The sequence below is a fragment of the Buceros rhinoceros genome, unplaced genomic scaffold (assembly GCF_000710305.1).
Source record: "Buceros rhinoceros silvestris isolate BGI_N320 unplaced genomic scaffold, ASM71030v1 scaffold7829, whole genome shotgun sequence".
Classification (NCBI taxonomy): domain Eukaryota; kingdom Metazoa; phylum Chordata; class Aves; order Bucerotiformes; family Bucerotidae; genus Buceros; species Buceros rhinoceros.
Genome location: NW_010430924.1, coordinates 66,664 through 81,576, shown reverse-complemented (window position 1 = coordinate 81,576; position 14,913 = coordinate 66,664). Strand labels below are relative to the sequence as shown.

Here is a 14,913-nt window from a genome sequence, read left to right as displayed (position 1 = left end):
TCCTGAGGTCAATTCCATTCACCTGCAGTGAAAGTATACCGATAAAATGCACAGGACTTAACAACAGGCAAATAGAAGATGCCTAGCTAGCAAATGACAGTAAAAGTGACCAAAGAAACCACTACACCTCTAATATCTGATCTCCAGCCCACAGTCTCCCATCTTTAGATGCTGCTCCTTCTTCATATACTTCATGGATAATGATTGCTCCCTGTGGATAAATAAAACAAAAATAAATTGCATGTTGAAAGACCATGCCCCTGCTTCGAACAAAGAGCAACTGATAAATACTACTATAATTCATCAGTAACAAACAGAACAGTCAGACATATGATGAACAAATTACAGAAATATTTTAAGAACTTTATTTAAACTTTCAATTAGAAAAGTGCTTTTTTCTTCTTTTTTCCTTTTCTTTTCCCTTCTTTGAACCGGTACTTTTGGTATCTTTCTATAAACACTACAGAAACACATGAAGAAAAAAAATCATTTCTATCAGACATTTTAATTTCATTATTTTTATCGCACTTTAGTGACACACATATTTTTCCAACCAACCAGCAAAGTGTCTGCTCCTCCAACAATGCTCAGTCCAAGACCAGTCCGCCCTTTCGAGATATCAATAGTTGTTTCACATCCAGGAATGATGGGACAAGTAGCTGGGTCAGAGGCTAATGTGGCTGGAGTTGAAGATCTGCTTGTGTCTAAAACAACAATTAAACATCCTGGTTACAGAAAGAGGGCTTGATACCCAAAAAATGACCTTAAAACAGCATTTTGAGAGTCCACTGATAGCTCTACAGCAATAGCTGAACAGCTGCCCTACAGAAAACGATGCTGCCAACTCTCCCTTTTCCCTCAGACAACACTCCAGTAGTTTTAATCACAGTTGCCCCATTTTTATACCATTAAATATACAGTCTGGATAGCCAAAGAAGCTACTGCACACAACAAATTCTATTTAGGATAGAATTTAATTTAAACATCTATAGCAGCAACTATACAAGGTAGATTAGAGACAAATTTAGTACATAGATGTATTAATACATCTATGTACTAAATTTGTCTCTAATCTACCTTGTACAGTTGCCCCATTTTTATACCATTAAATATACAGTCTGGATAGCCAAAGAAGCTACTGCACACAACAAATTCTATTTAGGATAGAATTTAATTTAAACATCTATAGCAGCAACTATACAAGGTAGATTAGAGACAAATTTAGTACATAGATGTATTAATACATGGACTCAAGGACGCAAGCTCTACACTTTTGCAGTGGGTCAAGTCAAGGTCCATCTAACTAAATATTCCATCTCAGACTCATAACTGTACCATGAGAAAGAATGTTATATATGAATCAAACATTTCACAAGTCCACCAATCCATGCTCACGTCAAACGTTTTGCACACATCACTATATTTAGTGGCCTTCAAAATGATCTTTTTTATACCAGTCCAACTTTCAACTGGCCAGCTTTTTGAAGCAGTAAGTTTCATGGTGTAAATAGATACTCCCATAGTGCAAATATATATATCCTTAAGTAGCAATTTATCTGTAAATTCAGTATCTCTGGTATGTCACAAATGAATCTTTGCTTCAGTATTTTAGTCAGTTCTGTATCCTTCACAGAAAAAAAAAAAGCTAAAAATACTAGGAGGAGATCCTGTATAGGATCTAAAGGAAAGAATAAGCAATTGAATCTGGTATGTCCAGATTGCCTGTCACTGATGTCCTCTGTCCTTTAAAGAAACAACAAAACTATCTTTTTTCCAAAAGGTACAATCCTTTTGAGGTACTTTAAAAGAGCACCGATTGAAAGAAGCTCCACTGAAACTAACAAAGGCCTTGTCCATTCAGCAATACAGATATACGTTACATAAATACTCAGGTATAATATAAGCAATAGGTCCTGCAGGAACAGTAAACCTCAAAATTTGAAGTCTTGGCCTCTGAAGGGAACCAGAAGGGCAATTAAGACCTTTTAAGAGTAAAGTTTTGGTGAGAGTAGAGAACACATTACTCTACTGCTCTGTTATGCAAGTTCTTCATGTCTATTATGAGCAACTACTCAAGCTTAGTTCCGACTAAGTGGGAAAATGTCCAGAAGGCATAAAATGTACATGAAATACATGAACTGAAGAATTGGGAGTCTTAGTATGCAAGGTTGACCTCATCTAGGTAGCTGCATCACTACTGGGCCAAAAATTGCCTACACAGCGCTGCTGGAAACACCAAAATTGGGTAGATATGGACTAGAAATCATACCAACAGGGAAAAAGTAGTTTAGGAATGGGTTGCTTATTTGGAATGAGTCTGTGCAGAGCAAACAAGGTGCAAGGGAAGCTAGAAGGTGAGCACGGTAAAAGAAAACAGGGGAATAGATTACAAAATCCAGTGCAGAAACAAGAGGAGGGAGATCTTCCAATGACTGGGTTGTGGATGTGTGTAAATGATAGTGAAGCCAAGCTGCAATCACAAATTGCCAGGAGGGAGCACTGCTGAAACCTCCATCTGGTCCCACCTCATCCCTAAGACTTGCTGTGGCAGGGTGATGGTGGAAGGGAGAGACTTGGACAAAGCAAGAGATTTTACTCCAGAACTAAATGCAGAAGGGAAGACAATAGAATTATTACCTACTAGGTCTCTCATATCTTACTTAAATTTTCTTTACATTAGTATTACTGTGTATCAACACTACTGCTAGTAATAAGCAACAGAAATGTGACTCAGTAATGCCTTCAGTGACGTACATAAATTAACTCTGATAGGCACATCAAGTTATTATTAGCTTCTGAGTACTGTGTTGCTTAACCTTCATCAGTCGCATCTCAACTCTCCACTCTTAAGGCGGAGAGTCAAATGTGGTTAGTCATAAAAGGCAAGACAGTCTCAACCATGCCCCTGTTCTAGGAAACATGACACACCTTTTCTTCCTCATTTAAAGAAATGCCTTCCACTTAGTTCTAGACAATGATGACAGGGGTACCGGCTGAACAGCCTTTGACATGGAAGTGGAAATCCCTCTCTCCTCTGCAACAGGCCAGTGGGAAGGCAGGAGATAGGTCTTCAGTGTCAAGCCTTACGGCTTTATTTAGATTGATCTGAAATCTGAAACTACTAGAAAATACAACTCAGAAGACAGCTGAGCTCATACAGAAAATTTGTTTACAAGGTGGGTCTTCATTTTTACCTCACAACCCCAGTGAAGATCGACACAGAAGGAGAACCTTACTTTTGACTGCTTCTGGTTCAGGTGAGCTGGAAGAGGGGACAGTTGCTGGCAGCTGTATATTCCTCCTCTCTGATGGGCCAGTGCTGGAAGGACCCAGTGCTGCAGTCATGTTATCCGCCTCTGCTGAACTGACGGTAAGCCTCACGACAGTTTTGGATGTCTTCAGGAGACTAATAAACTGAATGATAAAGAGAAAAGCTGGTGAAGTGTGTAAGTGGATGGTTCAGTTGTGAAACAAAAACAAAGCCGAAGAACTGTTCTACCAAATGAGCTACAAGTCACAATCCTGAAGGTTTTCTTGGAAATGAAGAAGGACAAATATTGATGTTTTTTATAGCAAAGAGCAATAAAGCTAACCGTGGGTCAGACCTGGCTAACGTTAGTTGTAGCTTCCATGACATTTTGCCAAACTATACCAGATGAGAATGTAGCAGTCTTTTGACAGCTTCTCTGGACAAAACACTGTATTAATAGCAATTACTAGAAAAAACAAATTTAATGCTTGGGCAGAGCCCAACTCTGATACCACAGAAGTCAACACCACAACATCTCTCGATTTAAATAAAAGTGCTACTTCCATCCTAGTTCCGTAATCAGATGCATGGCTGGAAGGAAAATCTGAAAACATTATCTGAACTATGGTAGGGAGAGAAGGCTATTAGGATGTAATGCAAAATCTAGTTTAAAAGGGATAATCAAAAACCTTCAAAATTAATTGCCATCTCATAGAAAAGACTCCAAATCCTCCCAAGACTTAACATTTCAGTAGAATTAGAAATATTTTCAGAAATTACTTACTCAATCTCTGTACCTTCTTCCAAAGCCTGCCTACTTCCCTGCTTCCCTACTTAACTATCTTTTACCCATTTACTGCTTCAGAAATAGCAGCATGTCAAAGAGTAAGATGGATGATCTCCTAATTGCCCTTTTACAAACAGAAAGTAATCTTCTCATGCCTTAAGAATCATTTTTCTTGGTAGCAAGGCAGGTGCTAGAAAAATGTCCTCCTTGATTCGTTACAGAACCCAAACTGAGTTTGCAGTGCTAGAATTTAAAAATAAATCTTATTATTTAGGAATGGAGTCAAGTTTTCTCCAAAGCTTTGAAATACTAGGGCTGGAATATAATCAGGCTGTCATTACAGACACTCCCCACGTATAAGTCTAGTTCATCATCTGATTTATCACTGATGCAACTCACCCATGTAAATTTATACATATCAATTCTACTGGTTCTAATACTATTAAAGTGGAGTAGCTATGAAGAGTCATTATTGAGCTACAGTTCATGACTTTTTGTGGGACTTTTTGTCCCACAACTAAGTGCCTCTTGGTCATCAGATCTGAACCAAGGGGCGGCAGGAATTACGTTTGTAGCACAGGGATTCATGTAGTGCATTAATGTAAACAGAAGCTGAATTTTAAATTCAGGGTTTATCTTGTTCCGCAATAGTTTCCCTATCCAGACAATAACTGCAGATCTTTTATTCTTTAGCCAGCTTTGAAAATGAAGTCAAGAGTATAGTCAAAAACCTCACTTGTTTAAGACACAATCACCTCCTACAATAAGCGGTGTGATTTCTGCAACATCCTTGACATTTCAAAAGCACCTTTTCTACTGGATATCCTACAACAACTTCATCATCCACTGCCAGGATCTGATCTCCAACTTTGATTCGTCCATCCTAGAAACAAAAATAGAAGAAAAAAGTCAGCTCTGGCTGCTACTCCAAAAAACATTTTTCATTCCCTATTTGGATTTTAAATGTTCTCACACCTTTGCTGCTGCACCATGATCTGTTAAGTTCTTAATAACTACTCCATTAGTTGTTTCTTCTTCACTAATGGCAATTCCAAAGCCTCCTTGATCCTGGGGCAAACAGAAAAAAGCAAACGGTTACGTAATGTGTTTTTCAAATTCTTAGAATACATTCACTAAAGACTAATGAAGCCAGTAGATGTAACAAAAGTTTCGGTTTTCACAATCCATCAATGTTTTTGTTTTAAACTAATTATTTGCTACCAAGATAAACCTGAAACACTTCTAAATTCAAATCCATTCCTTTGAAACTTAAAAAGTAAATTGTGATTCAGTTGTTAAATTTGTAAGTAGGAGTAAGAAACAAATAATGTTTTGAATCTACAAACTAAGGTAAACAAAACTTCATGCTATAGCTTAAATTCATTATTTGAAACCACAGAAAAAATACACACAGGAGTGGAAAATACAGAGAATGGCAAAATGAAATCAGTGAATGTTTATAGTAAAGAGAAATTTCTCTAATGATTTCACCTAGAATTAAATCAACTGGATAGCATTATCTGTAAAATATTCTCCTGGTTAATAATGGAAGCCTATGTGCCTTCAAAGGAGATGAACTTACAGTCTGCAAATCTCTATCCTTATGTCCACTGAATGCAACTGTCTTCTCCATGTCAATAAGCAGGAGCGGCTACATTTCCACCCTCATTTGGAAGCTTCATAGTTACAGACACCTGGCCATTTTCTCCCAGCTGCACAACTTTCACTAAATATGTATGCTGTCTGGCGACATTTGGAGCTTATAATCTGCTAATTCATTTACCTTGAACAACTAAGGCAATGATTTTACCTGAGGCACCACCAGCAGCTGGTTACCAAAAGTTCTGTGAATAGGACAAGAGGTGACTTCTTGCAGACACACAGAACAATTGGCAAATTTATGTGAAGAGATTCATGAGGCTGCCCAACTCAGCCATTACATCAGGAAAACTTTGAGGCCCATTCACAAATAGGAAGAAAAGACCTCTAGAAATCTCTATTCTGACTTCCAGTAAGTAAGAGACGTTTGTTTTCCATAACAGGGACTCCATTACAAAAAAGCGAGCTAGTAAATACAGATGTGGCTGATGTAAATTTAATTTTCAGCACATACCTTAGGGAGTTCCACATACTGAATGTTTTTACATGAACTGAAGTCAGAACAAGCACTGGAATTTGCAGCACTGATATCAATCTAACAGAAAATGAAAACATAACTATACTCAACATTTTGCATGAAACTAAAGGAGTGCACAGTCATTTAAAACGGGCCTGATAATTTTCTGAATTTATTTAAACTGCTATAAGCCTATGCACAGGAATGCAAGATTTACTTAACAACTTAGATGAACATACAATAAAACAGAATTGAGCGCAGCTGTACTAAATTTAGCAGCTTTACTAACATCTCATTTGTTTTTCCCTTGGATTTCTTTTTCTTTTGTAGTATTTGCCAAGCAGACAGGGCAACCCCTCTATCCAGAGCAATGTTAGTGTATCAGTCAAATGAGAAAAACACAAATTTACTTTACCTCTTGATGTTGAAGTGTCCCTGAAGCACACTGTGATGCCTCTACTGATTTTGCAGGACAAACAGCCATCTGATTTAGTGCATCTTTATTTCTACAACAGATTCAGTTAAAGAATGCAGTAAGAATGCAGTTATACAGCACCCTATCTCCTAGAAAAAGTTTACATCCAGTGCTTTCTTTCTCTGGCACTCGCAATGCAAATACCAAAACAGAAAGCTCAAGACATACTTAATAAGAATTGGGTTCAGAAGCACATCTACCTTACCAAAATCAAAAATGAAACAGAAGCTATCAGTGCAAAACTTGAGCATATTAAAAATAAACCTTCTTAAACAAATCTTTAACAAGAACTTACCTGATAAAGATTATTTTTACTTTAGATGGTGCACATTTGATTATTGAAGAAGCATTCTGATGAGTTCTTCCATAGAGTATATGCCCATTTATCTATATCAAGGAAGATAGCAATTATTTCTCAAAATATTTTAATTCCTTTATACTTACAACTAATTTTTAAGCCTTAAAAAAATTCCATTATCCCACATCAACAGCTAAAGCAGCAATTGTATTAAAATAACAGAGTATCTTGTGTCCTGCTTTCACTTCCTTCTTCCAGTAAAATATTTCTTATAGTCTGATGTGAGACTACCGCTGTCACAGTGCTACAAATGTCATCTCTGAGTTATACTGAGTTAACTTGGCACACCATTTATTTCCACTTGCCATTGACATTGCCTCATGACTAATGTGATGATAAAGCAGGGCCATGGGACATTCTAACCATAACAAATACATGGATTGTTTATATCCAGCACTAAGATTGCTATTATTTCTTAAATCTCAGCTCTGAGACAGGCACTATATACACAGGAGTCTGAACAATGGTGCATTTACATCTCAAGATTTGACTTGACAGTCATTGTCTTCATTCGGCAGAGTAGACTCAGTGAAACCCTTTGAAACTCCTAGGACTCAGATACAATTGTGATATCAGTGTGACTATTCAGAATAAAGCCATTATTCACTCACATTTTATTAGTTTCATTTGTTCTCAGAAACTGAAAACTACAGTGCAGAAGTCCACTCTAATACAGTGGAAATGACTGGAAAACGACGTTTGCATCTGCAACATCAAGGTTTTAAAAACAGAAGTTTTAACTGATTTAAGAGAACCATGTACCAGGTAACATTGGGCTTTGCAATTAATAGATGCCTCCATGAGACTAGGTCCACATGGTCACAGATCGCTTAGTTTCTCTCCTCGTCTGCAACCGTTAGTCTACTCATTTATTCCCTGTGTCCCTCAAGATTTTTTCAGTCTCACCATTTCCCTCCCTGTACCATCTTCTCAGTGGATCCTCAAACACTTCCACATACAGTTTTGGAGCTATGGAAAGTATTTCTGTGAGGGTAATGTTACCTACTGTTACCAGAAAGAATGGGAGAAGCTATAGCAGAGAATACATCTGCAAGAATCATCACCTGAACCATTGTAATATAAAAATATACCTTATGTTCATATACATTGGGAATGTTAGCTGCACATTCAGTGGTTGAGTGTCTCCACAAAGCCACTAGAAAACAGTCCGAATGTGTCATGAGATGAAAGTCCATAATATAAATGGATCTGTTCCTGTTCCGCCAATTTAATTTCCTTTTTATATGTTAACACAACATAAAAATATTCTCATATGACCACACTGTCAGTAGGCAGAGGAGTAATTACAAAGTATGGAGCACTTCACAGGAGGATAGACTAAAGGACTTCCGTATTTCTCATGGTCTGCAATGCATAGTCTTCCGTACATCTCCGTATCACAGAAACTGCTGTCATCCCCCATTTTTATTGATTTCAAATACACACACCTTTACTTAGTACTACTATAAATAGGAAGAATAAAAACCCACCTTCAACTATTTGGAACACACCAGAATGAAAATCTGACAGTTGACAGTGATGCCAACTTGGATAACTTCAGGATTTCAAAGTCCACTGAAGAACATCTATATTGCAGCAAGAATCTAGTATTTTAGTGCATTTTTAAGTCAGCATGTTCAGTATAAATTACAAAAACTCACCTCTAGTAATTCATCTGCAATCTGTAACCTGCCATCTTTGCCAGCTGCTCCATTTGGATCAATTCCCACTATAAAGACACTCATCCTGGATCGGTCTTTGTTACCAGCCAGACTAAGTCCCAGACCCGTCCTTCCTTTTTCCAGCTCAATCATATGTAGCTCCCCTGGTAGATTTCCATAGCGCTGCACAATCTTTTCTAAATGTAAAAGTGTAGGCAGCAGAGGTTGGATTTACACTAGAAAGTTTCACAAGTTGCTTAGGGAGTCAAAATCAATGTCCAGTGGGCAGTATCTGACAGAAGAATCCCAAACTGGATAAAATTTCAAGTCTACACCACATTTTTGTTTAAACTAAGCCTTAGGTGATTTATAACATAATTTCTAGTTCATTGTTTTCCTTCTAACTTGGGAAACATTAAAACTTCTCTTACAAAAAGACATTTCTCACATAAGAGCAATAATCTTCCCTCCAGTAACATCTTCATGCAACAGAAGCTATCACATCAATCACTGCCATCAGTTAACTAGAACACACTGAAATTCTTCAAGTAGTCCTACATGTGAAACAGTGAATTTGGACCACGAGGAAAACAGAGATTGGAGTGCAATGAAAAAGAACAAAATAGTTTAATATTTCACCATGTGCATCTGACCAAGCACAACTGAAAGCTGACAGCAATACTTAACACTCAAATCATTGAGCACACAAGAACAAAGTATTCCTACTGGACATCCCCCCCGCCACCTTCTGTTACAGTACTACTTCAACACTGAACAGTTCAAACATTATCCCAAAGGATAAACTTACTCCAGCTGTAACCGAACTCATCCTCCTTCTCCACATCCTCTGGGACTCTGCTAGAAGATGACTGTGCAACATCACAGCTCATTCCTGAAAATGCTGAAGGAGGGGGCAGAGGCAAATTACAAAGCGAAGCCTTTTCTGGCTCTAAATCAGCCTGACCAAATGCCTGTGGAGAGTAAGAAAAACGCAGTGGCTAAGAGAAATGCAGACTTTGTGTAGGGCAAACTAGTACAGAAAAACATTGAAACGGCAAAGACTATGATTTTGAAGTTTAAATACCAAGCAGCTGGAATTCTAAATTAATTACACAGCACAGAAAGGCTGCAAGAGATACAAGATAAAAACAAACACCAGGCAAGGTAAAAGATAACATCATTCCAAAATGTATTTGGAAGCAAACAGATATCACAATAAAAGCCCAATTCAGTAAAGTTTTATGTGTCACTTTACATTTTTTAAAAAGTCTCTTATGAAGACTCACGTGATTTTCTTTTAATGCCATATTTGTAAAAGACTTTTATTTTTAAAAGCCACCGTACAGAACTTCTTCCTATCATATGCTTTGGAAGACAAATATGAGGAAAGGGAAAGGAAACAAAGAACTTGGTGCCTTTAAAAGTGCCTCCAGAAAAAAAGAAAATTACTGACATTAACTGAGAGGACAACTTAAAACCAAAATGAAACAGATCATAACTGAAGAAATCCACAATAACTGGACTTTTTCAGTCTTATTTACTGGTTTCCTGTAAACTACACAGGGGAGATCAAATAAAGGAGGATGCAGACTAAATCCCAAAAGGAGACAAATACTTTTGGTCTTGATGAATGTGGTCTACTCATATTCCGAAAAGGTAGAAACTATAAGCACATGACTACTGCAATACAATGGTTAATTTAAACAGCCAAATCCACAGCCTAGTATGCCTCCCATTCTCATCAGTTTACCTGGGGACTATGGGCTCTGATCAGGGATTTGGCCAAGTGTTTGCAATTTATATCATTTTGGTTTGCTCAGAGTAAACATGTAGGCAAGAAACTCCTGTCTGATCATCATCAGTCTGAAGCTTCTGCATGTTCAAGAGACTTTGCTATTTGGCAAATCAGCTGTTGATGTAAAACAACAAAAACTTCAGATGAAAACCAAGTAATTTTCTCTCACTAGAAATTTCAGGTGTTGCCCTAGCCTTATAGCCCTTTTTCTCATCATTTCAGGTTTCATTACCTCCATTCGCAAAAGTTTGAACACGGTATCTCAGATGGTGTCTCTGGGTGCCAAAAACATTGAGACAATTTCTTCATCAAAGGCAATAGTGAAACGCATAACAACATACACCTTGGAAGACTTCATTCTGCTTTAAATTGAAGGTATGGAAAAAACTAGTAAGTTACCAACCTAGTTATACTGAGATTTAAGGAAAGTCCCACCTCACAGGGAATATGAGTTACCTTCACCCTTTCTTTACTCCCAAGATTTAAAGAAAACACAAAAGCCCTATTTCAGTTCCCTTACTCTGTTTCCACTTGAAAAACACGTTTCTTCCTTTCAGGAACTTGTTCTAGGAGTCATTAAATGTCAGAAGTGTGGCAAGTTTTAATACAGCACCCAAGCCAGGAATTTTTATAAAAAATGCATATAAATGCTACGTGATTTTTTCCATCATTATATCAGTCGCATTGATCTGTGCTTCAAATCAAATCCTGCTGAGGTGATACCTTGCATCACTAAACTTCATATAGGAATTATTTACAGTTTATGACAATTTACTCCAAAACATGCTAATAATTACAGGGCAGACATAAACCTCAACTGAAGTAGCAAAATTCCAGCAAACCCATCAGAATCAGAGGAGGGCGGAAACAGTACTTAGTGACATTCAAAGTGATTTTTCGTAATAAAAAATTCATGTATCTACCACAGAGAAAAGCTGGTGACAGACTTCTATCTCAAGGAGGGGTGAAGGGAGGAGTAGTTCTAGAAACACTAATTTTTCAGAGTGCTTCCTAGAGCTTTAACTAGAAAGCTACATAACACACAAAAAATGAGAAAATACAGCTCAGCAGAGCTTACAGTAGTCTGTTTTAAAACGAAAAATAACATACAACTTTAGTGGTACTCTTGGTAAATAACAGTGCCCAAGAACTTGGCAAAATTAAAGACAACACGGCCAAAAATAAAGAACGAAAAATTGCTGTCTAGGACCTCTGGAAGATCTTTAACATGTGGATGTATGGCCACATCCTGGCAGATTTGCACTTATGAACTGCAGCCACCATCATCAGATTGACAAAAAAATGCTTCCTTCTGTACCTGTGTGCAGATGTACCTAAATCTGAGTATCTTTGACATTTAAGAAAAAGCTGAAACAAAAGTAAAAGCAAGGCTCCTTTGTGAGAAGAAGGGTAAAAAGGGTGTTAATAAGACATCTGGGTGAAGGAGCAGACTGTGTTCTTCCTCCAGAGGTCAGCCTGACACTCATGCACCACCAGCAGCAGAAGCTGTACCTCACATAAGCTGTATACACACATAAGACTTTTTCTCCCTGAATCGGGCAACACACAAAAACCTAAAATGCTTTAACTCATGAAATACTTTCAGTGTGCCATGGCACAGTATTTCATTTAAAATGCAAAGCATGAGATAGTGCATGAACCCATTTGACTATCACTGCCACTCTGATCACAGACAAGCAAATATTTAAAATGCCAGCAAGTTTGGAGCTGAAAGAGTCACTTTCAACAAAGGGGGCACACATGGGGGAAGCAGCAGTTCTCCAGAAGGTATCACAGGCCATGTACAAACATACAGCACACATATGGTAGGACCCACTCACTGGAATCAAGACAAACCTTGAACGGTGTGGGAGCAAAAGGGTTAGTTGGGGAACAACGGAAGGTAACCCTAAGTGGATTCGGTACCTCCTACAGTAACAGAAAACAGCAATCCACATGTTATAGCACCTTTGGCAACACACAGCATTATTAATGAGTAATTCATTTTTGATTACAGATTCATTTTACTAACTGCAGCAACTTTATTCACTCAGTTATAAATGGACAACAGTATTCAAGGGGTTATTAAGGATCTCAATTTAGCAACGTTTTTTAGTGTACGTGCACCTTGGTTCAGAAGCGGACAGAGATGACAAAAAGCCTTTTTTATCTCAATGTTTAAAAAGGAATTATGCAGTAGCTGCAAAAACATTAGGTTTTCTCTAAAAATATGCAGGTTTTTTTCAGAAATACTTTTGAAAATATAGAAAATATAAGCCATCATTTCTGTTACACTCCTACTCCCTTTCCTCAGAACTGTAAGACACAAAGACAGGTTTCAAAAACACACACGCAATTTTATACCACACATCTTATAATAAATGTTCATTGTACATTCGATATATTTGACAACATGGGAAAACAAAGGGCACAATCAATCCCAAGTTGTATAACGAGCTAGAAATTATTTATTAAATCAGAAATGCATGCACACAAAAATTAAGTCTTTATTTATTATTGTGTTAGAAGTTAGCTCTCTTCCCGATATGAATAACATGCAGTAAGCACTAACGACAAAAAAAAAAAAATTTCTGAACGTTTTTCATATTTCCAAATGTGCCAGCATCTTGTTCATGGTGCATTAAAAGAATTTGCAAGAAGCAGAAAGGAATTATTTTCAACATCAGAAAATGAAAACTGCCAATGTTTGTGGTTTTTTTTTAAACTTAAAAAAAGAGGTATCAAAGCTGGAAATTCCTAACCACGTCAAAAGAAAATGAAGTGCATAACGGCAAAACACCTCACACTGATGAGAGAGTTACACTCAGGTGGACATTTTAAGAGGGACCGATCAGGGACTGATTTCATAATTGAGAACCCACCCTTTTAGTAGCTCTGATTAGATCAGATTTGGTGGTTACAACTAATGGAGCTGGCATTTTTTTAACTTCTTTAAAACTTTCCCTCATGCATGCGTGTCTGTGTCTAACTCACTACACAGAATTTCCACTCTCATCAGCACAGTATTTTACCCAAATTGGTATAAAAGAATTTAAATGCAGAGAGATGCTAATGGCAAAGAAGCACACATATAAGGTGACTCAAAAGCAGACAATGTTATCATCATCCAACCTTGTTAGCGCTGAACTGAGAAGAATCAGCAAACGGGTTAGTGCTGCTGAAGACAGCTGGCCTACAGAGAAGACTGTTCTGGGGTAAAGGCAGGGAAGGGTTCTAAAAGGAGAAATAATAGAAACCAAGCAAAACCATTTTTAAACGAACCCTTTGTGACTTACGAAACAAAATCACATTTAGCAGTTTGTGCTAACCAAACAGGATCTGCTTCCTGCACTTTGCTACAGTAATGTGAAGCTAAGCAAAATTGTATTTGCCGTGTTTGTATCAGCTGTTTAGCAGACCACTGAGGAAAACTATCAATCCTCATACCTGTTCTAGCCCATAAAAAGTGCAGAATTCATCAGCATGAACGGAAAATTTACCTGCTGTGATATTTGTACAGTTTTGTCCAGCATATGGGATACTCTTACACATTAGTTAATTGTGGATTTCTGGATTAGAACAAACACAATTCTTGGTAACAATGCAGTAGGTTTGGTTTTATCTTAATAGAGTAACAATATTATTTACTAATAATAGGTAATTATTTCAACAGATAATTCTCATCATTTGATTTACCTCTTGTGGTAACACATTCACTGTGTATTTCACAAAAGAGGAGATTTTGTAATACCAGGCATATCTAAACAGAATTCATATCTAATAATAACTTTTACAGATCACTTTGTACGTGCATGCATGCATCTAAAATTCTCTAAATTTATGGTTTAATGAAACTAAATTGTCAGTCTTCTTAAACCATACAAGGTATTTCCTCATTAGTATTATTTAACACAAAATCAGTTTTCACATTTAGACATAACTGAAGGATGCAATTTGACCATTTATATTCTTTATGTTGTTTCCATTCTGCACTCTATTTTGAGATCACAACCCGTTTAATAGAGAGATCAGCTCTGATTTTGTATAGTATGTTGGAATTACTGTTCAATGTATACTTTAAAGTAATTTTTGCACTAGGTGTATCCATTTGGCAATTGCCTAACTATCTTAGGGATGCAAGTTTAACACTGCTGGAAAATAAGAACCATAGTAAGTAGAAAGTAACGCAAAAGGCTGGCAGCATCAACTGGTACAGTTATATCACAGAAATTTAATCCAGGTATATGCTGCTGTTTCAAAATTTTCTTAAAGCATTTTGGTATTTTAAATGTTTCTGAAGATAGAAAAGCTTTATTCTCAAATATGATTTTGCAAAACTAAAGGTTATGTGATTTGGTAAGCCAACATATGTCTTGGTTCTACAGTATCTTCAGCAATGAGAATGTAGAGCTGTGCATGAACAAGGTTTCTTCACTGACACATCACTCAAAGTCAAGAGGCAGTTTCCCTA

General features: G+C 37.2%; 1 protein-coding gene across 1 annotated transcript in view; it reads right to left on the bottom strand.

The window, feature by feature from the left end:
- MPDZ (multiple PDZ domain protein) overlaps window positions 1-14,913 on the bottom strand; it is an 85,368-nt gene that overhangs the window by 10,699 nt on the left and 59,756 nt on the right. Inside the window, exons 26-36 of the mRNA XM_010143201.1 lie at window positions 9,456-9,618; window positions 8,648-8,844; window positions 6,924-7,015; window positions 6,569-6,659; window positions 6,151-6,231; window positions 5,013-5,105; window positions 4,846-4,920; window positions 3,237-3,414; window positions 559-704; window positions 128-211; window positions 2-22 (exon numbers count right to left, since the gene is read on the bottom strand). Coding sequence (XP_010141503.1) covers window positions 2-22; window positions 128-211; window positions 559-704; window positions 3,237-3,414; window positions 4,846-4,920; window positions 5,013-5,105; window positions 6,151-6,231; window positions 6,569-6,659; window positions 6,924-7,015; window positions 8,648-8,844; window positions 9,456-9,618 — 1,221 coding nt within the window. The remainder of the gene's footprint in view (window position 1; window positions 23-127; window positions 212-558; window positions 705-3,236; window positions 3,415-4,845; window positions 4,921-5,012; window positions 5,106-6,150; window positions 6,232-6,568; window positions 6,660-6,923; window positions 7,016-8,647; window positions 8,845-9,455; window positions 9,619-14,913) is intronic.